This window comes from Megascapheus bottae, chromosome 20 (assembly GCF_031878675.1).
Source record: "Megascapheus bottae isolate mThoBot1 chromosome 20, mThoBot2.hap1, whole genome shotgun sequence".
NCBI classification, from domain to species: Eukaryota; Metazoa; Chordata; class Mammalia; order Rodentia; family Geomyidae; genus Megascapheus; species Megascapheus bottae.
The window spans coordinates 37,807,823-37,832,824 of NC_143528.1; the positions used below are offsets into that span (position 1 = coordinate 37,807,823).

The window sequence follows — 25,002 nt, forward strand, 5'->3', positions numbered from 1 at the left end:
GACAGTTGGAGACCCTAAAACAGGAAGCAAGAAGAAAGAGCAATGAGGGTAAAGGGTTCAAGACATGAGTAGATTATATGGGAAGCAGAAAGAGAAATTTAAAATTGGTTATCCACATCCCCTTTTCTGTGTGGGGTGAATCGACATGACATCAAATAATCCAAGTCAGATTTTGCCTTAAGTTCCATAAATGGGCCAGACACAGGTCTGAAGGGTGTCTGCTCTTCTGGTGACTCCACATCTGGCCAGTGGAATGCACTCGTCACCCTGCATTTACTTGGGTTAAGTATCAAGCAGGCTGCTAGCGTTCAAGCGCAGTCAAGCCTGGCTCCTGTTCAAACGTCAGCCAGGACCGAGCGAAGCTTCTTTACCTTTAACTCTGTGCAATTTATCACTCGAGCCTAAACAATCCCACATGTTGGAAGCACCAGGAGGGAGCACTGAACAAAGGCTCTTAGCAATGTCAGAATGTCAGTGAGCAGGAGATAGACAGGGGACACTAAGCAAAAGCAATCCAGGAGAGGTGACAAGTCCATAAAGCAGGGTCTAGACAGAGCTTGAGACCAAGGCATTGAGAGGTGGCAAAAAGGAGGGAAGAGACAAGTGAGTGTGGGGGCAGGGGAGGGGGCAATGTCTGGAAGAAGAAACTGACAATGTAGGGGGAAATGTTGATGGTCCTAAATTTGTTTTCTGCTTGCCTGTCTGCCTTTTACATGAATCGCCTACGTGTAAATCAACTTCTGTACAGACCAGAGGGCAAAGTGGTACGTCACTCGTAAAAGCAGAAAACACACTAACAGAACTCCTAGCACATGCTGATTGCTTCTAGAAGTAGCCAGGTTCATGCATCATCTCTCTCACCCAGCCTTGGTGAGCCAGATGTTACACTGGCATCCTTTAGAGGAGAATAAGATGCAGGTAGGGTTGCCAGATAAGATACATAATGCCCAGTTCCTTTTGAATTTCAAATAAACAACAAATCATTTCTCAGTGTAAATCTATCCTCAAATAGTATATGGGACAGACTAATACTGAAAAATCAATCACTTCTTATTCATCTGAAATTCAGATTTAACTGGTATACACCTATCCTAAAGGAATGTTACTCTGATATTAGAATGCAGATATTTTTCATTCAATGTTCAAATATTCTCTTAGTTTTATTTGTGACTCTAGAGTCAATAAGAGGGAAGAGAAGTATGGATGCATGGATGTTCAACCCTGTATCACAAATCTGTGACCTACTCACTTCTTCTAAAGTACGACTCTAACACCTTAGCACAGAATAAACTGGCTACAAACACCATCTCTGACATAAAAGGTCACCCTTCTGTCCCAGGAATGTATGTATGTGATACGTGCTCCCACCTTTCAGTCCCTAAATTACTGTATACTCTAAGTAGCTGCATCCACGGGACTTTCCTTGCTTCTCCTGGTCCTTGCATGGGCCACCCTCAATTTTTGTCCCAAGAACTACGGACCTTGTCTCTAATCCCAGTGGACTCACTGACCTGTTTGTCAGATTCTCTAAAATGTAGGGTGACAGCTCCAGTACATAACTAAAATGAGTCCCACTGCATAGGTGTCAAGGCCCTGCATGCTCGCATGGAAAAAGTTCACCTTGTCTCCTCGGAGACCTATCTCCGAGCTTCATCAGAATGACCAGGTTTAAGTAGTAGTGTTGAGAGGTACAATGCGTGGGCCTCCTTTCTCTGCCATCTTGTGAGTTCTCTTCTGAAAAAGTCCTGGATGCTCTGGTTCCATCCCTACAAACTTCTGCATTCTTGTCAGTGGGGTTAGGGATTTCTTCCTTTCCCTCTGAAAGCACTTGTATGAGAACGGTGCAGCGTTTCTCACAGTGGCTCGGTCTCCCCCATGGTCTTGAAAGGGTCAGGAAAATTTGTCTTCTCTAGAAACTTTCCACAGCACAAGTTCTGCCTTCTTAGAGGACAATCATTTAATTGAGAAAAGGCAGATTCTTTGGAAACTGGGGTCTGGGCTGCCCAAGAGGCATCAAGCTGTGGTCAGACCAACTATTTCACCTTTTTTTTTGTCTGCCACAGGGCTTGAACTCAGGACCTGGGTGCAGTTCCTGAGCTTTTTCACTCAAGTTTAGTTCTCTACCACTTTGAGCCACAGCGCCACTTCCAGTTTTCTAGTGGTTAACTGGAGATAAGAGACTCATGGGGACTTTCCTGCCCTCATGGCTGGCTTTGGAATAGTGATCCTCAGATCTCAGCCTCCTGACTAGCTAGAATTACAGGCATGAGCCACTGCCACTGCCACTGGCTTCTGGCTACTATTCCTTTCTGATTAACTGTAGGTCAGTGTGATGAGCTGAGTAACAAAGAAAAAGTCTTACAAGATTTTAAGTAATAAATAATCTTTCAAGTCCTCATAGTAGGACCCTAAATCTGCAAGTTATGTGGGTGACTTCCCCCTCCTCTCCTTCATATCTGTGTCTCCTTTCCCAACCATTTAGTTTGTGAGTCAAAACTAGACCCAAGGGCTAGAGGCATGGCTCAAATGGTAGCAAGCATGAGACCCTGAGTTCAAATCTCAGTACTTTCCCACCCACCTCCACAGAAATCAGATTGAAAAGAATTTATTCAGCCCTGTTTATGCAAATAGGAAAAATGAAAATAGCTAGAAAATCTAGGTTCTCTTGAGATCGGTATACAGTCTTACTATAATCTTTTCCAGCTCTATGGCTTTTATCTACAGCCAGACAAGGTAAAGAAGAAACCTCTTCTAGAACCGTGTTTGCAACACGGCACAGATTCAGAGCTGTGTGCCCCCAGCCATCACAATTCACCCACTTTTTTTTCTTGGCAAGTCTACTATTTGATTGCAGAAGCTGGAAGCTGAGAAAGACACTGTCTACCCTGAATGACCCCAGAGATTCAGTGTCTCGTCGTCCCTGGAAAGATTCGGGGAACTCAGGCAAGTTCCCTAGATGAAAGAAGGCTAAGAAGGAGGAGCCATGCGTGGTCCTTCCTCTCTTTGGCTGAAGAATGGCTTACAAATGGTTTGTTGGTATGTTGGCCTCAGAGTCTCTGCTGTCTCACAAACATCCAGGCTACTAAAAAATTCACAGATTGCCAGATGGTGGAACCGCAGCAGCTCCTTGGCCGGGATGGGAGCCTCGAGTGAACAAAAGGGAGGCGTGCTGGGAAGGGACAAGTGAACACATGGGTAGAGGGCTGGGAGGTGGGCACTGGGAGAGGGACCAGGACGGAGAGGGCAGAGGACGGTCCTGACCCCTCCAGTGACCTGTACTGGTAAGGAAACGCTGACTTTCTAATCATACAACCCATGTTTTCCAAACCGTCTTCAAACGTCACCTCTGTAAGTTGTTGTCTGAGCATGACTCCTCACTACCAACATCGTTCTATCCTCCACTGCCAAAAACAATGTCAGGATATAGCAGGAAACGCAGCGTGTTTGGGGAAAGGCAATGGGGGGGGGGTGCACAGCACAGGAGGAAGGGAGGGTGAGTAAATGCACTCGTCATATTAACGTATGTTATGTAATAATTGAACTACATACCTTGAAGGCTGGGATGGGAGAGAAGACATTGGTCGAGATGCTTGGAATTGTAACTTCTTTGTACAACTACTTAATAAAAATATGAATAATAATTATATCACAATACTTTTGCACAGTTATAGGAAGCTCCCCAAATCTGGCCTACACAATCCTTCTCTCGAGGCACCCCTTCTTACACAGGCGTGCATCTCGAAGAACGTCCACGAAATGCTCTCCTTTCTATCTGCCTTTTCTAACATACTGCTCTTCTAGCCAGTGGCTCACACCTGTAATCCTAGCTACTCAGCTGAGATCGAGGGTTATCGTTTGAAGCATGCCTAGGCAGATAAGTCTGAGACTCTTATCTCTAGTTAACCATCAAAAAGCAAGAAGCAGAGCTATGGCTCAAGTGGTAGAGTGAAAAAAAACTAAGGGACAGCACCTAAGCCCTGAGTTCAAGCCCCAGTACCTAGCTACTCAAGGGATTGAGATGTGAAGATCACAGTTTAAATCCAGCCCAGACGGAGGTCTCCAATTAACCAACAAATAGTCACACGTGAAGGTTTAGCTCAAGTGGTAGAGCTACAGCCTTGAGCAAAACAGCTAAGAGTGCAAGGTTTGCTAGCTCCAAAACAGGCTGGCGCACATGCGCGCATACCCCCCCCCCCCCCGCACGCACACACGCGCACACACACACACACACACACACACACACAAAGGCTTTCGCTGTAATATGATGTACTTTGATCAAATTCACCTCATTTCCATCCTTTTTTAACCATTTTCATGTGTTTCATGGTTCTCTTTCCACACACATGAAAATATTTCTCCCCAGTGTTTATCTCTGCCTCCTGGTGGGACTTCCTGGATTCTTCACCATATCCTGTTACATCTACATAGCCTCTCTCTAAGCAGCCGCCTCACACAAGCAGTTACTAAGAATGCTCCTGAAGACGCCGTGACCAGTGCTCAGGGCTGCACCGTCAGACGTTACTCAGCCAAGTAATATGTACTCCTCAGTGTCTATAATATCCAAGCCATTGCACAGATATACAAGGAGGTAGAGTTGCTAGGACTTTTTTCAAAGCACGCAGGGCTGAGGAAGATGCTCAATGGTAGAGTGCTTCCTTAGCATGTATGAGGTCCTCAGTTCAATCCCCAGTATGGCGGCATCAGTTATTCTATCACTTATTATGAAAGCTATGACATATGTCAATATATCTCATGTGAATACAAGAAAGAGACAATATTATTAACTATGATTAAAAATCATCTCATAGCTCCTTAGCATTAGAATTAAGACATAACTCTAAGATATAATATTAAGACAGAACATTAAGACATAATGGTACTGGATTTTAGGTACCTAATAACCATAATACATCTAGGAGTATAAACACAAATAGGTTTTGATTTTTTTGCCAGTCCTGGGCCTTGAACTCAGGGCCTAGGCACCATCCTTGGGCTTTCTCAAGTCTTGAGTTCTATCACTTGAGCCACAGCACCATTTCTGGCTTTTTTCTATATATGTGGTCCTGAACAATCGAACCTCGGTCTTCGTGCATGTTAGGCAAGCACTCTACCACTAGGCTAAACTCCCAGCCCCACAAATAGGTTTAAAAAAACTACCCATATATCCAAACAAGAGTGAGTATATATGATAAGTGGTCAAGTGGGAAGGGGTTACAATAAGAATGGACACTGTCACCGGGAATGTGGCCTAGTGGTAGAGTGTTTGCCTAGCATGCATGAAGACCCAGGTTTGATGATTCCTTGCTACCACATACATAGAAAAAAGCCAGAAATGGTGCTGAGGCTCAAGTGGTAGAAGAGCTCTAGCCTTGAGAAAGTTCAAGGACAGTGCTCAGGCCCTGGGCTCAAGCCGAGGACTGGCAAAAAAAAAGAATGGACACTGTCGAGAAGACAGACTGTACCCTGGATCTGGGACAGGGTGACAGGGCTTGTAACTGAAGTGGAGAAAAGAAGAACTGCTCCAGGTTGGTACAACAGACCCAGGGGTTCCCAGAGGAAGAGAGGATGGACCTGGAAGATGAGAAACTTGCTAACATCCATGGACCTTGAGAGAGCCTCTCATTTTGCAATTATCCATCTCCTGGGTCCCAGACCTGATAGCAGGAAGAGGGATGCCTGTCACTGTCTCTGTTCACCCTCCCTGCCAAGAATCACAAGTATTTGCTTAATAGTAGAACACAGTGGAATGACTAATTAAATGAAGGATGGAAGGACCCCCCCCCCAATCTAGTATTCATGACAAACTCCAAAAGTCTAGAGAGACTAGGTAGAAAAAGTAGAGTTCTTCAAAACTAACCAAGACACCAGGTCTAGTAATCCACGCCTGTAATAACAGCGACACAGGGCTCCAAGATAGGAGGAGTTCAAAGCCAGCCCAGGCAAAAAGTTCGTAAGACCCTATTTCAACAACATTAAAACAAAAGCAGTTGGTTGGGGAGCCTAGCTCACATGATCGAGCATAAGGCCCTGGGTTCAATTCCTAGTACTGCATAGATAGATAGAGATATAGACACACATATATAGGTATATGTGTATATATACACATATGTATATACAAGTAACATAAACATATATCAGTATTATGAAATATGATTAAGATATCATATATGTCTGATACATGACACCTATCTGGGGATGGAGCTAAGTGTCTGAGCAGGTGCTTAGCAGGTAGAAGGGCTTCGGTTCCATCCCCAGCACTACAAAACATAAACTCAAAAGGCAAAATATGAGTCCAACACAAAAAAGAACATCAAAACTTTGCACTGCCTAACTCAATATGAGTAAAGTCATGATCTAGAAGGAAAGTTTACTTCCTTTTTGCTCCTTGACTCCGGCCATCGCTCAGTGCAGTACTTCAACTGTAGTAAAGTATCTGTCCTAGACTAGAAGCAGCCAAGGCCTTTCTCCTCACTGAAAAGGCTAAGAAAACAGCAATTACTAGGCTAAGAAACTAACTGTGGGGAAACAGAAGAAGGGAAAAGAACACTCATACTCACACTGGATAGACAATCAGTGTTCCTTAGAAAACCTAAGCCGTCCCTGAGGAGATGGAATTTTCATTTAAATTTTTTTTTAAATATGGCCCAGAGCCAGGCTTTTATAGCATCTACACAATGTGGAGTTTCCTTGCCCTGGAGATGAAGGGTTTGGGCTAAAAAGGCCTAGATATTAATAGCTCCTATAAATTATTGATAAGCTAGGATGATGAATGAACACGCCTGACACCCAAACCTGGGCTCACGACTAAAATCAGAAAGCACAGCTGAAAGACAATTAAAGGCCATACACTCACCCAATGCCCTTCATGTCACAGACAGGCAGAGTGAGGCGCTGGGAGGCTCCGGGCCTGGGTAACACCAGACAGCTACTTGGGGAATGACCTGGGCCCCGCTCCCCACCCTTTTCCAGAGCCTTCTGTTGCGCTGTGCCATCTCTTGATCACACGGAGGACTGATAGTGCACCAACTGTGTCACACACTTGCACTGTCAGAGTTAAACAACACACGCTGCTTCCAGCTGCCCTCCACCTCCACCGCTCTCCCCCACCCCGAGTCTATGGCTCACCCTCACCAGGACCTTCTGCAGATCTGAACCCTGGCAAGTCTTCCTCATGCTATACCAAAACAGGTCTTTCCGTGACTTCTACCAGTTCAACTGAATTCTAATGTCACCCCTAAAGCTGATCCCACAACCTTGGCCCACTTTACCTAACTCCTCAAGACTGCTGTTTTTCCTTGCATAAAACTGAGCTTTTTTTATCAACTGTAGCTGATAAAATAAGGTTATTTAACTAGCACAAATTGCTTAGCACAATGCCTACTGTCAAATAAGCACCAATTAAATCTAGTTTCCATAACTAAATGGGCATATACATATATATGCACGTCTGTATCTACAATGGAATATTACTCAGCCTTAAAAAAGAAAAAAATTATGACATACAGTACAACACTCTGAAAACATTACACTAAGCCAGCCAAAAAAGAGCAATGACTGTATATGATTCCACTTAGAGGTGGGATCATATAGACAGAAGGTGGAATGGTAGGGACAGAGGCTGTGTAAGAAGAAATGGGGGGGTCTTGTACAGCAGTGGGTTCAAAGTTCTACTTTTGTAAGACAAAAAAACATGGCAAAGAGGAGTGGCAGGGATATGGCGCAACAATGTGGATGCAAACTAACACAGGTGACCATGGCAAATTCCACGGTGTGCATGTTTTACCACAAAGCCTTAGAAGAGGAAGATGAGAGAAATGCATCGCCCACTGCTCTTACAGACAGTTAAACCCCATATTCTTTTTTTGAGCAAATGTCATCCTGCAGTTTGTTTGGATTGTTGAAAAAGAAAATAAGCAAAACCATAGCCACACTGAAAATGGTTCCCTTGGGAAAAGCCAAGAGAAATATATGAGAGAAATGACCCAAAACAAAAGACAGACGTGAAGGCTCAGCACATGCGACGCAAGCTGGATCTGTGATTTTTCAGAGAAAATAGCCAACTGAGCCACACAAGGACAAAAAAATCCCTGTGAAGTCATGTGCTCCAGTCCACCGGCTGCTGGAGAGGATTTGGCAGTGAGACTGTCCCTGGAGCCACCACGTCCTCCACACGCCCGAGAACGCGTGGTACGAAACAAGAAGAAGCGACCACATAAAGATGGAGTTTGACGGAAGCTGGGTTTGTGATGAGGAGGGCTGATACCACAGGTGGAAATCACTCCAAGTCTTTTCCTTTCTCTTTACCACATAAGCCTTCGTAGAGAAGATCTTGGCAAAGATGAAAGTTTACAGTTCATTGTGAGCTTGCTGTCTGTTGTTTTTTGGTCTGAACTCAGGGGTTCTCCTTTGGCATGGTTACCCAAAGCTAGCAGGCTGCGGCTGGCACTACACTTCCACTTTTGACTTTTTGCTGATTAACTAAAGAGTGTCATAGATTTTTCTGCCATGTCCAGCTCCAAACCTCTATCCTCAGATTTCAGCTACCAACTAGCTAGTGTTAAGCATGAGCCAACAGCACCTGTGTCACTGAGTTTTGTTTTATGGTTTTTCAGATTAAGGCTGGATTTTACACTATGAAAGAAAGAAAGAAAGAAAGAAAGAAAGAAAGAAAGAAAGAAAGAAAGAAAGAAAGAAAGAAAGAGAGCTAGAGAGAGGGGGGAGAGGGAGCCAGAAAGAGGGAGAGGGAGCAGGAAAGAGGGAAAGAGAAAAGAAAGGAGGGAGGGAGAGAGGGAGGGAGGGAAGGAGAAAGAAGGGAGAGAAGGAGGAGTAGAAGGAAGAGAAGGAGGAGAAGGAGGAGGAGGAGGAGGAGGAGGAGATACTGTGGAAAATTCAGAAATTCTGGGCCCAGTAGCAGGTGCTATGGGGCTCCTGGCTTTATGGAGAGGGACGTGGTTATTTAAGAATGCACAAAAATATGTTTATCTCTGCACTATTCACAATAGCCAGGCGACGTAAACAATCCAGATGCCCTACTGCAGATGAATGGATACAGAAAATGTGAGATATATATATATTCACACACAATGGAATTCTACATAACCAACAGAAAAGATAAAATAATGGCATTTGCAGGGAAGTGGATGAATCTAGAGCGAATCATGTTGAGTGAGACAAGTCAAGACCAAAGGAACAGAAGGCGCATGGTATCCTTAATATGTGGCTATTAAATCCAAAGAGTACAAGAGCGAGGACTCAATATTTGCATACCCAATGCTATGGACATGGTACTGGAAATATAAACACAACTACATAGACATAAAAACCTATGACTCTATAGACATAATGTTTTATTTCATAAATTAATATGTATCTATGATATACAAACCCTTAGCCTAATTTTGATTGTGTTCTAAAAACTAAGTGCCAGTGATTGTATATAGAGATTCCCTTCTTGAACACTTGTTTGTTAAACATATCATTTGAAATATGATGTAAAAATCAATATTAATAAATTCGTTAATAAAAAAAGAATGCACAAAAGTATGCACAGGCAACAACTGAAAGGAGAAAAATGTGAGAGACCATGGCAGAGAATGATTTGACAATGTTGTCATATGGGCTCCAAATCTGGGACTAAGTTTGGGGAGCTTTAACACTAAGTATCTGATGATGGAGCCCCTATTGTAAACCAGTGGTTTTCAATTAAGGAACCACAGGATGGCCAAAGCTGTTTTTCATGTTCCAAGCAGCCTGTGGCACAGGCAGTACTCCTTGAGAAGCCTGGTACTGTGTTGAGACTGCGGGGATGGTAATGCGGCTCTCTCATCCTGATCTGATTGGCCATTGAAATACGTCAAAGACATATCTGGGATGAGGGGCTTTTTAAATTTATTATTCTATTACAGGTCTTGATTAATAAGAAAAGAACTCACAGCTACATCAGTACTTGTTCACAGTAATGCAGAAAGCAAAATCATAAGGCAAAATTGCCCTAGTTCACTAGGCAAAAATGGAGGGGGTCCCGGGGGGGGGTCTTTGTGGTGGAGGGGTTCAGAAACTGCCCCTGAGTTTCCTTCCCCTCGAATGTGTGCTAGTCCAAAGGCGCAAACAAGCTCCCTTGAGCCAGCATGGAGCGTGCCTGTGCCATGGAGAGACTCCAAGACACGTGGTATAAATTAACCGCATCTGCTGAGGCTGGGTGTGAAGCGGGAGTAGCCATGAGCTAGCCTTCCAGGGCAAAGAAGAGCATTTATATCCATTTGGAGGAAATCAGAGACAGACAACTTTACACCCATTTGGTGCTTGGTGAGGAAATACGACGCTTCCACACTGGCAGACACTGAACCCAAGAACCAGCCAGAGACACAACTCAATCAGACCCTAGAAAACACAAGCTCCCCTCCCACCTATACTGCACAGAAACCTCACTTCACGCCTTTTGGCTTTCCAAGAGGAAGACAAGAAGGCTAAGGCTCAGCCCAAAGCCACCAAGAAGCAATAATCCAAAGTTTGGATGAATGAATAATATATTTAAACAACAGCTCTACCATAAGTAAGGCCAACACATGCATGTGTGTAAAATAAAATAAGTACTTTTAAAACCTGACACTGACCAATTTATGAGTCTCTGGCATGTATGTTTCCATATTTCTACATTTCAGAAGTACTGTATCTTTCAAGTGACCCAGAGGTGCCATTGGGCTGTTTTACTAGAGAACAGAAAAAAAAGTAATGGGGCTGGGAGTTTGGCCTAGTGGTTAAAGTGCTTGCCTAGCATGCATGAGGACCCGGGTTCGATTCCTTGGTACCACATACATAGAAAAAAGCTGGAAGTGGTGCTGAGGCTCAAGTGGTAGAGCTCTAGCCTTGAGAAAGTCCAAGGACAGTGCTCAGGCCCTGAGCTCAAGCCCAGGACTGGCAAAAAAAAAAAAAAAAAAGTAATGCCACCAACTCATCAAACTCCCCAAGAGGCAGCCACGGTACAAGTTCCACAGTCTCCAAATCTAAGGCATTCTAGCACCAAGCAAAAGAAAAATCTTTTTCTATCAAGAGACGCAGAAAGACACTTTCTCCAGAGCAGGTATCATGTCTGGCTAAAGAAAAGACGCTGAGGCCGGGAGTTTGGCCTAGTGGTTAAAGTGCCTGCCTAGCATGCACAAAGACCCGGGTTCGATTCCTCGGTACCACATACATAGAAAAAAGCTGGAAGTGGTGCTGAGGCTCAAGTGGTAGAGCTCTAGCCTTGAGAAAGTCCAAGGACAGTGCTCAGGCCCTGAGCCTAAGCCCAGGACTGGCAAAAAAAAAAGAAAAGACGCTGAACAGATCTCGCTTTGTCTATGGATACAAGCAAGAACTATGAAGTTGGTTAAGTGTGTATGTGCATGTCTACACGTGTGCGTGCACACCCATGCAGGTTGGTGCTTGTACACACATTGCCACAGGTGGGTGATGAGGTATGTCTTCCAAGAGGACTGTCACCTCTGGGGGTCCTCGGGGCATCTGCCTGGAAGAGCAGTGGGAAGTGGGACCCAGAAGCCGAAGATGAGTGGGGTCAGGCTGCAGGGAGGAAGGGACAGGACCTGCATCCCTGCTGCTCTCACATGCTTCCACTTCACCCTGGAACATCCCAAGGGCATTCCAAGGGCATTCCAGGAAGAAGGGCCCCGGGGTCCTGGGCCATGAGCACCCCTGACCATGGGTTGGAACAGAAGGCACAACAAGCTGGAGCACAAGCTCCGCCCCACCCATGCACAAGCCATGTCACCACTCCCGAGTTCAGTGTTTTCACCTCGAAAATGAAGAAGATGAATGATCCCGCAGAGTCCTTACAACTCTGTATATTTAACTTGTCTGCACATTCAGAAATACCAGAGAAACCCCAAACAGCTCCATAAAATGGCGGAGGCACCGTAGGCATCCAGCGAACATTTTCCACTCGCCTAGCATCCCATTCCATGCATCTCCAAGAACACCGAAAGCTAGCGTGGACGTCTCCACCAGCACTGTGCCAGAGAAGCCAAATGCTGGGGCCCAGGTCGGGAGCAAAGACAAGACCTGAACTACAGCCTTCTCACCCTTGCATTTATCTGTATGCACGACTTTAGGGCTTTTACTTTGCACAAGGAAACCAAGCTGGCCTTCCGGGAAGAATGCCAGAGGTTCTACTCTCCCAGCTGAGAATTCTTGGGAATTCTGGAATAACAACTTTGGAGACTGCGGTCTCTCCAATCCATTTCAGGACCTGGCTAGGAACATGAAAACCCAGAGAAAGAAGCAACGGGGAATTATTCCGTTTTTTAACGAAAAAGAAAAAATTAGGGGTGGGAATTGGAGATTTCTTAAAAAATTACATGATGGCTGGGAGTTCATTCGGCATTTCTTCGTTTGTAAGTTCTGTTTCCAGACACACACACACACACACACACACACACACACACACACACACACACACAGAGAGAGAGAGAGAGAGCTGCAGGATGCCCAAATCACATTTTGGTGAATTAGCATCTTGTCCCGAAAACCACCACACAGAACCCAGAATGTGGTCCTCTGTGGTGGGGAGAAACGTCACTAGATGTGACAAGCTTGACATGGGTACTATGTGGTAACACAACCAATAAGGCTTCAAGCCCATCAGCCATGCTGAGCATGAGTGCAAGGACTGGCAGGTCCTATAGAACTCAGGGCCATACCCTGCCAGAGAGGTGGCAGCCTTCGCCCTCTCTCAAAACACACACTCCTTCTGGGGCTAAAGTTCGAGCACCTGGAAAAGAATCGGTCCTGATTCAGGGACGTGTGTTGTGAGCGAAGGTCCTGCCTTTCCTCTAGACAGGCCCACTAGCTGAGCTAAAGCCTTGAAGGAAACACGAGCACATCACAGCCCCCGGGGAGCGATCCTCAGCGTGGAGCTTCCAGAAGGAAAGAAACACAACAACAACAGCCACAACCACAACAACAAGATTCAGAAACCACCGGTTCCCCTACCTGTCAATGATCACTGGGTCAGAAGGAGTCTCATTGCGGTTTCCACAGCTTTTCTTTTCACAGCATCGACTGCACAGTAAAGAAAGCAAAAGAGTAAAAGAAAATCGTTTTTAAGAAATACACAATGAGCACACCACATAAAAACGTCATAAAAATGAGCATGGTCATGTAGCCTCCAACCAGAAGCGTCTTGAAGGAAAAAGAATTGTGGCTATAGGTTTGCTCGTGTGTTTGTTTGTTCGTTTGTTTTTAATCTGAACCTGAAGCCAAAACATACTCATCCACATTCTCACACTAAGGCTCACAAATGAGGTAACTCCCCTCATTACACAACTTTACCCAAATCTTTATTTTATAACTAAATCACAGTGGGTTGGATCTTAAGATGACAGCGTCATTATCAAGCTGGTGTTCAGTTATTTTGTGATTGTATATTTTATATGTGTGTATCTCAATAAATATGTAAAGGCCTGGGAATGTGGCTTAGTGGTAGTGTTTGTCTATAATGCACGAGGCCCTGGCTTCTATTCCTAGTACGATATTTAAAAATGAATTAAGTTAGAAGAAAAAAGTAACCATTAAAAAATTTGTACTAAATAAATATTTAAGGAAAGTGTTTTCAACCGACAGCAGTCAGCAGCCTGATGGTTCCAGATCTCATTTATGTAACGTCGTTTCTGGAGAATACCGTGGCCTTCAGAGGCATTCCTTCATTCTCCCATTTCAGAAAGTAAAGGAAGACTAGAACTATGGTATGCAGTGTAGCCCAGAAGGAAGTCAGGCAGGGATCTAAAGGATGCCAGCTTCGATCATCTTCACCAAGGCCAGAAGTGAAACGGGACTTGACCACATACAAGTCCCACTTCGGAAAACTCTACTGCCCCAAACTTTCCTTTTACAGAGGGCTGGTTGCCTGGCATCCTGACTGCCAGGTTAATGCAGCGGGGTTAGCTTAGGGAAGACAAGAGGAGCCCCCAGAGAAGAGCAACAGAAAGGAAGTACTCAGGAGAGAGAGCGACAGAGAGACAGAGAGAGCCCTGCTTGTGTGAAAGCCTCTGCGCTCACTGTCTATCAGTTGGGAAGCCTCTCAGCTCACGATCAACTCAGAAGGTGGCCTTAACATGGATCTTAAAAACATCATGGTCAAGAGCCAGGAGTTTGGCCTAGTGGTGGAGTGCTTGCCTAGCATGCAGAAAGACCGGGATTTTGATTCCTTGGCACCACATACATAGAAAAAGCCAGAAGCGGTGCTGTGGCGCAAGTGGTAGAGTTCTAGCCTTGAGAAAGCCCAAGGACAGTGCTCAGGCCTGAGTTCAAGCCCCAAGACTGCCCCCCCAAAAAAAGAAGAAGAAGAGGAAGAGGAAGAGGAAGAAGAAGAAGAAGAAGAGGAAGAAGAAGAAGAAGAAGAAGAAGAAGAAGAAGAAGAAGAAGAAGAAGATGATGATGATGATGATGGTTATCATGGTCATCCCCTCGTTAAAGAATCTAATCAATGTTAACCGCAACCCTGGGAGGCCAGGACAGCCTTTCCCACAGTGGGTGAACGGCTGTGGAGACACTGCTACACAGTGCCTGGGGCTCTGGCATCTGACTTGCCTCTGAACCAGCTGTGAGAATGTAGTGAAATCTCTTCAGCCCCCTCTGAGCTTTGCCTCCCGACACAGAGAATGGAGGCATCGGGTTCCGCTGTGGCAAGGGGCCCTGGTAGGCTTGGGTGATGAGGCTGCGGACGCTGAGGGCATCCGTGGCATAGGCCATGGTGTCAGGGAGCCTGAGAAGTCACATAGCATCAAGGCCTGTCCCATCTAGTCAGGGGCCTCCTCTCTGCAGTCCACCTGCCCTGATCTTCCACAGTTTTAAACCTATGTTAATATGTTTAACTGTGCCAGTCAATCTCTCTCACACAGAGATGTAGATGTGTTTATGGGCCAGTGACCCATTCTGCCAACTTCCTGCCCTGCCCCCATCCATGAAAGCCAAATACACTCGAGACACACACACATTTTCAGCAAACGGATACAATGAAGCTTCAAAGAGTTGAATCAACCCAGTGATTGTAAGTAGAGATTCCCTCCCTGAACACTTGTTTGTTAAACTTGTCATTTAAAATATGATATAAAAATCAACATTAATAAATTCTTTAAAAAAAAAAGAATTGAATCAAATTAGTAGAAAACAAGGAGGTGGACTGGGAATGTGGTTCCTTGCTACAGTGCTGGCCTATGCAGGAAGCCACATAAACTGAAAAAAATAGAAGTGGCACTGTGGCTCAAGTGGCACAGCACTAACCTGGAGCACACAGGGACAATGCCCAGGCCCTGAGTTCAAGTCCCAGGACTGGCAAGTAATAATAATAATAACGCTCTCAACTTTCCTAGACAGCAGCATTTCCCACTGCACTTTCTGAACTAATACTTGGCCTTCGAAATTATGTTAGGTCCTAACTTTCAAAATTTCAATCTACCCCAAAATTAGCACCAATGAAAGGGCTAGCCAGTCACTCTCCTACCTGCCCCAAACCCTCTCTCTCACTCCCCACCCACCCCTCCCATCTGCAGCTGCAGACTCTCTTAGCCTCCGAGGCAAACCACACTCCAGACGCAAGTTCAAAAGACTCCTCCGTGCTAGGTACCTGAAGACCTCCAAGCTAGATTCTTTTGACATCACCCACTCGCTAACTGAACCCTAAATATGTGTGCCATGCGGGGTACGATTTAATTACAAGAGCACACACCATCACAATGTGCCAATCTGTTTCATTTAGAGAGGAATGATTCTGGGGAGACTGAGGAGGTTTGTCAAATTGCTCAGCTGAATTCAGCTGCTTTCCACAGGGATTCCCTCTGGAGGAAAAGAAAACAGATTTCAGCGCAAGCCTGGTGCCAGGATAATGCAATGTGGACAACTCGGGGGAAGGAAATGATATGCAAAAGAAATTTTAGAACCCAATCCTTTACTTTCCAACAGGAACAGATTTAAATCAAACCGTTCACGTCCGTACCAAGCACAGAAGATATGCAAGTGAGTGCCTACACACTCAAGCTACCATAGTAAAAAATATTTTAAAATAATAGGACCTGATTGCTTTTGCCCTTTTTTAAAAGAAATTTCTCTGGTTCTATAAACTAGTCTGAGAAAATTAATTTTCTTTTATTTTTAAAGCAAAGGTCTCATTCATGTGTCTTAGTTGTTCCTAAGTAGCATTGAATCTTCATGCTGGGCATTTATCAACACAGCAGAGGGATATAGAACCTAAGACATTTCTGAACACATACCCCACAGGCAGTGTGGATAGGTGACACTCAAGACCCTGGTCCCTGAATCACTCATATAGCCAATTCCATTCTGCCCCCTTTGCTGCGGAGACAAAGCCTGAATAGACAACTCCAGGTTCCACTACTGTGGTAAACAGGCTCTCAGGGTTATTTTATAAATGGCCAGGTCTCCAAGTCTGGACTTTCTCGGGAGAGTTTTGTTTTGCTTTTTTATTTTCACTAATAATGATGGTAAAATAAATAGATAATAAACAAACAAACAAAGAGAAGAGGGAAGTGAACTTGGCGGTAGGTTAATTCGTGTATTCCTAACTACCCCAGGGGCTCAGCTGGGGGCACTGCTTACAGTAATGAGCAAAGAAAAAAGCTTTCCCTCAGACTCCCTGTCTGGCTTGCTTTGGTTTATTTTATTCTCCTCCTTACTGGGAGAACCTTCTGCTTGAAACATTGTAGATTTGAGCCCGGGCCTCTTTTTTGTCTTTCCTGTCTCCACATGGAGTCTTTGAAGAGGAAAACAGAAAGAATAAGACAAGTTGGGGAGTGAGAAAAGGGAGAATGAAAGGTGGGAACATGTAAGAAAATTTTATCACAATCCTAAATCTTACCTGCATCTTTCAGAAAGGCTAAAGGGAGATAAAAATGACTGGGAAAGGAAAATAATAATCATAATAAATTAAATTAAGGCCCTAGATTTGGACTTGGGGTGTCCAGTCAGCCAAACTCTGGCTAGAGATAAATTAATGTGACCCTCTCCTCTTCCAAAATCGTTTTTAAAATTCAACCCTCAACTTTCAAAAATCTGTCTCCAATTTCAAACTCAAATAAGCGCACAGCATGGTGGCTTTTGTTTTGTTTTCTTCTCCCCAACTCCTCCCTGCGATTGCATAACAAAAGTGTCTAAATTCACACCATCTGGCCGATAAAGACACTGGTCTCACTGCCCGGCTGGTCCATCTGATTAGGGCCCTGTCTAGCCTGCGCCTTGTGGCAAAAAGTCACAGCTGTGAGGTTTGCTAGCGCTCAATACAACTCTGTTATTAGCCAGCTGTAGGCCTTGAGACGACTTCTGTTCAAATTATAATATCTTTTAACCCTCTGAGCATTGAGGGCACAGGGGTAGCTGGCAGCAACATAACAACTAGATTTCTCCTCGCTAATAATTGGCAAAATGAACTAAGGCATTGGGGGGAAGGCAGAGACAATTGAGGAGAGGAAGAAAAAGTTAGACCTAAACAGATTTATTTCTTGTCCCTTTGCCTTTGGTCCCTCTACCCCCTCAAAATGACCTATCAGTGTATGAAGGAGTTTTCTACTAAACATAAAACCATTCCCAGAGGCATCCCAGTATGCATGAGGCAAAAGTAAATATGTGTAATTATCACAGACAAACCAACCAGGACATTCAACGCACCCCTCCCCATCACGGACTGCTTACAATCCAGTCTTAAAATGTGGGAGAACTTCCCTTCTTCCCGAAGCATCAACCCTCTAACGGACAGATTGAATGAGAAATTCCCTTTCAAATGCAGCCGCAATATTTGCCTACACATGCCTCATCTCCCAACACACACACACACACACACACACACACACACACTTTTTTGGAAAACTGCATCCAGTACCCATCCGGTGGATCATTTATTTGCCCATAATTAATATATGCTTGGGAGTCTAGTTTGGGAAGAAAACAATAGTGTCTTCTCAGCCCTCCACTATAGCAAAGTTACAGTACATTAAATTTTTATATTGTGTTACTAATGCCGACTAAACTAGAGGCTTTAAAAATTGATGCTGCTACTTAAACAGCATAAAATGAGGAGGATTTGCTTGAGCTTAAAAATAAGAAAAAATGTCAGCCTAACTACAGCTGGATGGAGCGTGCAAGTATTATTTAAAGTGGTAGGGAAGATTCATTAGATAATGGGCTGGTTTGAGGTTTTGTTTTCTTTTACGAAGACTCTTTCTCCAAAACAAAGACATTTAAACAGAGTACAGCGGATTTTTTTTTAACTTCCCTTCTGACTAGCCAACCAAGTCGAAGCCTTCTGACTATTTAATCTAGCTATTACCCACAAGTGCGTCTTGGAATAGTATTTTCCTTCTGAACAAATCTATCAAGGCTCTGAGATAAAGGAGCATGGATCTACCCTCCACACAGCGCTTACCACAAGGCTCTCGAAGCTCCTATAGAAAGACTGCCTGCCCCTCCTTCCTTCGAAGCGACTGGCTGAGCTGAAGTCTGCATTTGACCTGGTGTGCTCTACCCCAATACTTAGATTTGTTAAAAAAAAAAATCTAAACAAACATGTCTGGTTGCTATGATTTCTTCCTGAGTTTAGGGGAGACATGAGGGCTTAAGGGAGCCCCCATAAAATAGTCAGGACTAAAATAGATAGTTTGCAATTATCCCAAACTAACAAACTTATCCTTGGGAAACCATCCTTGGAGCAAAGGCAGAATAAGGAAGAATTGAGACTCTCCCTCTAATCAGGTTGTGGAGAGGGAGAAAGAAAAAATACACTTACAGAATAGATGTCACATTCCTTAGTGAAAAACCACTCTTCCCACTGACCCCTAGAGGTCACGGCTCAGATGCCTCATGAGCTCCCAGCCTCCGCCCAATGCTGGGTACAAACTAGGCATTCAAAAACCTTCCAAGACGGCGTCTATGAATTCTTTCTAATTTTTGAAACTTTTATTCTACCGAAGCAGAAGGAAAGGGACAGTGCCCAGGGTTCAAGGTGGAACAAACCAATTTCTAGAGGGTAGAGAGCAAAGAGGCCAACAGGGTCGGCCTCTGGCAATGGGGCCCCAAGACTTGTAGAATGGCTACCTTTCCCCCGCTTTTGCACCCCATTCACTAGTGGGGACCAGGACTGATCTTTCTATCAGGAAAGATCCTAAGGAAGGGACCTAAGACACACGGCCCTACCCTACGCTACCCTACCACCAGCGCCAACATAGGAATTCATTGGAGACCTCCAGCACCCGCAGAGCAGGGGAAAGAGTATGTCGTCATCAAGAAACAGACGGGCTTGGGAGCAGGGAAGTGCCCAAGAAATGGGCCTTTTAGCTCTGTGGGTCACTCCCTTAGCCTGCCAGCTGTCTGAGGTCTTTGGGTCAGTACTGAGTTCCACAAGTGGGTTCCTTGGTAATGTGCCCACGGCAGGAACCTACCTCTTATCCACCCCCAGCTGTGGTAAGTGGAAGGGAAACAGGGAGCGGGAACCTGGATCCCAAGCCCCAAATGGCACGCACAGCCCAGGCTTTCCACATAGCCGAGGAAACTCCAGCAACGCCAGGAGCTTCGGATCTTTCTTGAGTTTATCTGCCGAATCCTAAGAGCTATGCTTTGAAGCAGACTCATCTGCCTGGCTCTCCAACCACTCCCCGAGGAAAAGGTGTCTCTTACCTGCACATGACTTCATGGGTCAAGAGCACTCGACACATCTCTGGATTCTTATTTTGTCCCTCATAAGCGATAGGCTGCCAGGGGAAACAAGACAAGACGTGGAGGCACAAAGAAAGTGCTTTAGAACATGTGCAAGACCGTCTCCCTCCCCACTACCTGCTCCCTCTAGGAATTCCGGGGAGTGGAAGCCCTAGTCCCAGCAGGGTTCACCCAACTGAAGCAATAATAGAGAAGTGTGTCCCCTTCCGATCTGTGCAGAAAGGACAACGGGGGGGGGGAGGCAATCAATTATTTGCTTTCTAGACCCTTTTGCTCCTTCCCCTATCCCCCGCCACAAAAAAAAAAAAAAAAATGGAGAGAAAGGGTTGGGCAGGATTTAGGGTGATACAGAGCCCTGTGCAATCTGACCCAGAAGGTCAAGCAGATGGGAGTGGGCTGAGATGAGGATGAGCGGATGGGCTGGAGGACAGAGTCCAAGGAAGAAGAGGGGGAGGAGGGCGAGTGGAAGGAGGAGAAGGAGGAGGGGGAGGTGGTGGTGAGAGGCATGCGTGGGCTCACCTGCTTGGTAACGGAGTCAATGAGCCTGACGTAGAGGTCCTGTTCTGTTCTAACTCCTGCAAGGAAGGACGGACAGAGCTAAGGCCTGGGGGTCCCTCTGGCAACCAAACCCATGTGGCCCTGAGCCTGCCTTGCTGTAGGCAGCCTGCCCACAGTGCCAGAGACAAGGCTGGGCTGCTCTGGAACAGAGGCATCCTGACCCCCAGTTCCAACCCCAAGCCTCTCACCACCCTGAGCTCCATCCTGAAAGCCCTGGAGGCCTGGGCTGGCTGATCAGGAGCCCAGCAGAGCCCCCGCCATGGCCTGCAGTGCTCACCATTGCTGTACAGGAGCTGTAACTTATAGTGGGTGCCATTGTTGGTTTTCTCATTTCCTTGTTCCTGAAATGACAGAAGACAGTCATTCTAATGTTTTTTTTTTATTTCAGTGTAACCCCATCCACACACACACACACACACACACACACACACACACACACACACACCCCATGAAGAAAATAGGAGCTGCTCCGGCTTGTCCTGGTCTCCCAGCCACCTTGATTAACCCCAGTCCCAGACCCAGGTCAAAGGGCAGGAACTAATGCCCACCACTGGTCAAGGCTTGCCAACCTTTGCTCCTCTCCAGCCCTCCTACTGTCTCCCCTAAAAATGTCCTCTGGGTAGGAGAATGAGTGAAGGAAGGGTTGACATCAAACAAGATGCACTGTACTCATGATCTGACTTGTTGAATGGAAACCTTTTTGTACAACTACTGATTTTTTTTTTAAGATGTAAGTATGTACAGAAGTCCCTTCCCTGGCCCGATTACCAGTCAGAGAACCAAGAAGTTCCACCCCACCCAGCCCCAGGTTGTGTCTGTCCCCAGAAACTTCCAGGTTTCTCTGGGCAAAAAAGTGAAGGGATGTGTCCTTTGCACCGGCAGGCTGAGAACAGAGCCGGGAACCGGGCAGGATTCAATTCTGAATTCAAACAGCCCTTAGGAAGTGGTGACCCCAACACTGGAATTGGACAGCTGGGAAGACTGGCCCAGACAAGGGCACTGGGTTTCCTTCCCTCACCCAGTGGTTTCAATAGACAACTTTCCATTTAAGACTAAATATTCTCCCCCCCCCCACCCAGTCCAAGCTTCAGTGGGAAAAAATGGCTGCATTGGAGAACAAACTTAGGAAGGGGGTGGCTCTGAGAAGAGAGGGCTGGCTGAGACGATCCACCTAGTTCGAATCAACCCACCCTGGTGACGCTGTCAGGTCAAAACAAGAAAAGGGAAAGGGGTCTGCCTTGGATGTACTTTCCAACCATGATCAAACCTGAAGTGTGTTTGCTACCAGTTGTTCCATAGATGACCCCCCACACAAGGGTCAGGGCACACGCGCGCCTGCAAGGCCCCGGGAACAGGGGCAGAGGAGGCGTGGGAAGCCTCGATTTGTCCTCGGTGAGGATGCGCAGGAGAAAGTGTGGTGAGCGACAGATGGATTCTTTGCTTCTCTGCTGGAGGGAGTTATTGGGCCCGAGGCGGGGACGGAGTCGCTTACTTTGTCGTTTTCCACAAAGTCTACAAAGGCCGTGCGCTCGATCTCCACCGGCTGTCCCTGCCGGTCGTACAGCGCCAGGACGAAATGAAAAAAGTTGGATTTCCTCAAGTTAGACGGAGGCTGCTTCTCGAAGTGGGCCCGGGACAGGGCTACTCCGCTGCGCGGGGAAAGGCAGAAGGACACGGGCAGAGAGAGAGAAAGACACCACATTAAGAGGGGGAGGAGAGGTACACCCCAAGTCCGGAGCCCTGAAACTCTCAGGACTTCGATGCGTTCGTCTGAGGAAAGGAAGAGCCAGGCACCGCTGCCTGAACCCCAGCCACCCGGGAGGCTGAGATCTGAGGAGCACGGCTGGGAGCCAGGACCCTGGCAGGAAAGTCCAATCAGTGAGATTCTCATCTCCAAACCACGAAGGGTTGAGGAGGGGCTGTGGCGGAGGACCTAGAGCCATGTCCTTGAGCAAAAGAAATCCAAAGGACAGTGTCCCAGCTCGTAGTTCAAGTACTCACAGAGGTCCACCGAAAACCCCAGGACTCCTTGGAGGGCGTGCGGTGACCTCCGGCGCAATGGCAGGGCCACGTCTGAGGCACGCGCGCCCGGACCCCCACCACTGGCCCCGCGGCCTTCAGTCCTGTCCCCCTCCCCAGGCGGAGACCCAAGCCCTGAGGTCCGACAGCCCCCTGCCTCCGCGCTAAAGGAAGGGCGCCTCCTGAAAGCACAGTCCTCCCTTCTTCGCGTGGGCCTCGCCTCGAGCTGCTGCCCACGGAGACGGCGCGGGCGGCACCTGCCTGGTGGAAAGCCCAGGCTACAACTCTTGGTCCTAAAGGTCTCACTCGCCCCTCTGCTTCCCTCGCTCTTCCGCCAAGGAGCACCCCGAAAAGCGGCAGATCGGCATACCCCCCCTCCCCCGAGCGACCCTCCTCGAGAAACCGTCGGGCGCCCCAGATCTGCGGGGCGTGGAGACGCCCGCTTGTTCCCCTCCCGGGCGCCTTCGCCGGAGCCCCAGAGACGTGAGAACCCACGTTGGGCGGACGCGAGGCCCCGGGGTGGGTGCACACGCCCCCCGGCCTAGCTGTCCTAGCTAGTCTCGAACCCGCCTCCAGATCCCGCTGACCCGAGGGCGTGGGGGGCTGGCGGTCGCTGCCCTGGTCGCGGGGGTCCCCGGCCGCCCGGCCTGCGCCCGCACTTCCTCGGCACACTTGCGCTACAATCGCCCCAACTTTTACAAAACTATTGGACCCCGGGAGGGGAGGCGGTCGGGAGGCGGCTTTCGGGAGCCCGCCTCGGAGCCGGCTCTCCTTCCTTCCCTAGGTTGAACCGAGGCTCGGCTCGACCCCGACCTCCGAGGAGTCCGGGTCGCCGGTGCCGTCCGCCGCGGGACCCCGCGCGCCCGGGCTCGGGGCTCCGCGCGCCGCCCCGCCGCCCGCCGGTCACCACCTCTCCTCGCCCGGAGGCGGCCACTTCGCTCTACCCGGGACACCTGGAGTCGGGGAGCGTCTGGCTAAGGCGTCGTTTCCCGGCGTGATCTGGAGACTTGCGGGGGGCGGCCGGGGGCGCGCGAGCGTCGCGGGAGACGTTCTGGGCGTCGTGGAGGGGAGAGGGCTGCGCCTCGCCGGCAGGGCGTCCCGGCCCCCGACCCCGGCCTGCCGAGGCGGGGAGGACGCGGGGCCGGCGTGTGTCCGGGGGAGGCACCGCACGCGCGTTCGCGGCGCCGGCCCGCGGGGCTCGGAGAGGACGTCAACTTCGGGGGGATCCGCAGAGCCGGGGGGCGGCGGTCCGGGCGGCGGGTCGACCTCCGCGACGCGGGCGCTCGCTTTCCTCTCCGCGTCTCCGCCCGCCGCAGCCGCCGAGCCTCGAGACCACTCGCGCGCCTCCTAGTCCGGATCCTCCCGCCCGGCCCCTCCCGGAGCTCCGGGCCACCCGGTCTCTGCCTGCTCCGCTCGCCGCCGCCTTCTGACAGCCCGGCTCCCGGCGAGGGGGAGCTACACGGGGAGCGGCGGGAGGAGCGGCCTCGCCGGCGGCCGGAGCGCCCGGGACGCGGAGGGTTAGGGTGGCCTGGCACCGCTGGAGAGCCGGGCTGGGTCGCAGCGGCGGTCGGCGCGGCTGGCCCCCGATGCTACCTTATTTTGATGCACGGATTGATATATATTTTTTGTCCCAAATAAGTAGAAGACGTGCGCAAACTCCGCTGCCGGTCAATAGTCCCCTGACCGCAGCCATCGACCCGCCCGGGGAAGAACCCCCGCGCGCGGCCGGGACCACCGACGGGGGCTGAGGGGGAGCCGGGAGAGAGGGGACTCGGGGTGGGGAGAGGGGGCGGCCAGGGGCAGCGGGGACCACAGGTTTTGGAAAGATCATTTTAGTGCGGCGACCCGATTACCTCTGCGCGGCGACATTGGCGTCTACGACGCCGACGTTCCGGACCCAGGACCTGACCGAATCCATCTCGGCGCCCAGAGCTTTCTCTTTCAGAGCTGGTCCTCTTCCTAAAGTATCTTGAATCCCAAACATTTAAAAAGTCGGATCCTTTACTGTCGCCTTCTTTAAAAAAAATAAAAAGCAGTTTACAACGACACCGTCCTGACTCGAATCTCCAATGGTGCCAGGAAACAGTCTTCTCCAAAAGCAATCCGAGAGAGAGAGGAGGGGGGGTCAACTGCCAAAGTTTAAATCTCGCGTGCAAAAAATTAAAAAAAAAAAAAGAAAAAAAGGAAAGGAAAGGAAAGGAAAGCGGTCCCTGGCTTCGCGCGAGAGGCGCGCGTGGAGCGGGCCAAGTAGGGTGCGCGTCGCGGAGTTCAGATCCGCCGCCGCAGGCCCCGGAGCCTAGCGCGCTCGCATCCTCCCCGCTGCAGGGCGACGGCCGCAAAGTAGCCACAATTTAGGAGCATCACCTGCGCCCGGGAGAGACGGGAGGAGATTGATAGCTGCCTAATCGCCCCCCCTCCTCCAGGCTCCCCCTCCCTGCGCCTCCCCACCGCTCCAATTTAGGAAAGGGGGGGGAGAAAATCCCCAGCAGGACCGGTTGTAAAAGGAAAGGGAAGACCCGGAGCCGCGTGGAGGCGGTGGCGGGGAGCGCAGCGGAGCCGGGCTGCCGCCGCGCGCGGGCCCATGAATGGTTACTACGGCCCCGGCCGCAGGAGGCGGAGCCGCGGTCCGTTAACGCGCCTCATTTGCATGGGCGCTCGGGATTGGCCGGCGCCCGGGCCCACGTCCGCCCGCGGTGCGCGCCACGCTCGGCGGAG

General features: G+C 48.4%; 1 protein-coding gene across 1 annotated transcript in view; it reads right to left on the minus strand.

Annotated features, from left to right (window-relative positions):
- Positions 1 to 24,777, minus strand: part of Ebf2 (EBF transcription factor 2) — a 177,101-nt gene extending 152,324 nt beyond the window's left edge. The window contains exons 1-6 of the mRNA XM_090353621.1: positions 24,141 to 24,777; positions 21,761 to 21,917; positions 20,546 to 20,609; positions 20,230 to 20,285; positions 19,672 to 19,745; positions 12,985 to 13,053 (exon numbers count right to left, since the gene is read on the minus strand). Coding sequence (XP_090209747.1) covers positions 12,985 to 13,053; positions 19,672 to 19,745; positions 20,230 to 20,285; positions 20,546 to 20,609; positions 21,761 to 21,917; positions 24,141 to 24,271 — 551 coding nt within the window. The 5' untranslated portion in view covers positions 24,272 to 24,777. The remainder of the gene's footprint in view (positions 1 to 12,984; positions 13,054 to 19,671; positions 19,746 to 20,229; positions 20,286 to 20,545; positions 20,610 to 21,760; positions 21,918 to 24,140) is intronic.
- Positions 24,778 to 25,002: the final 225 nt, after the last annotated feature.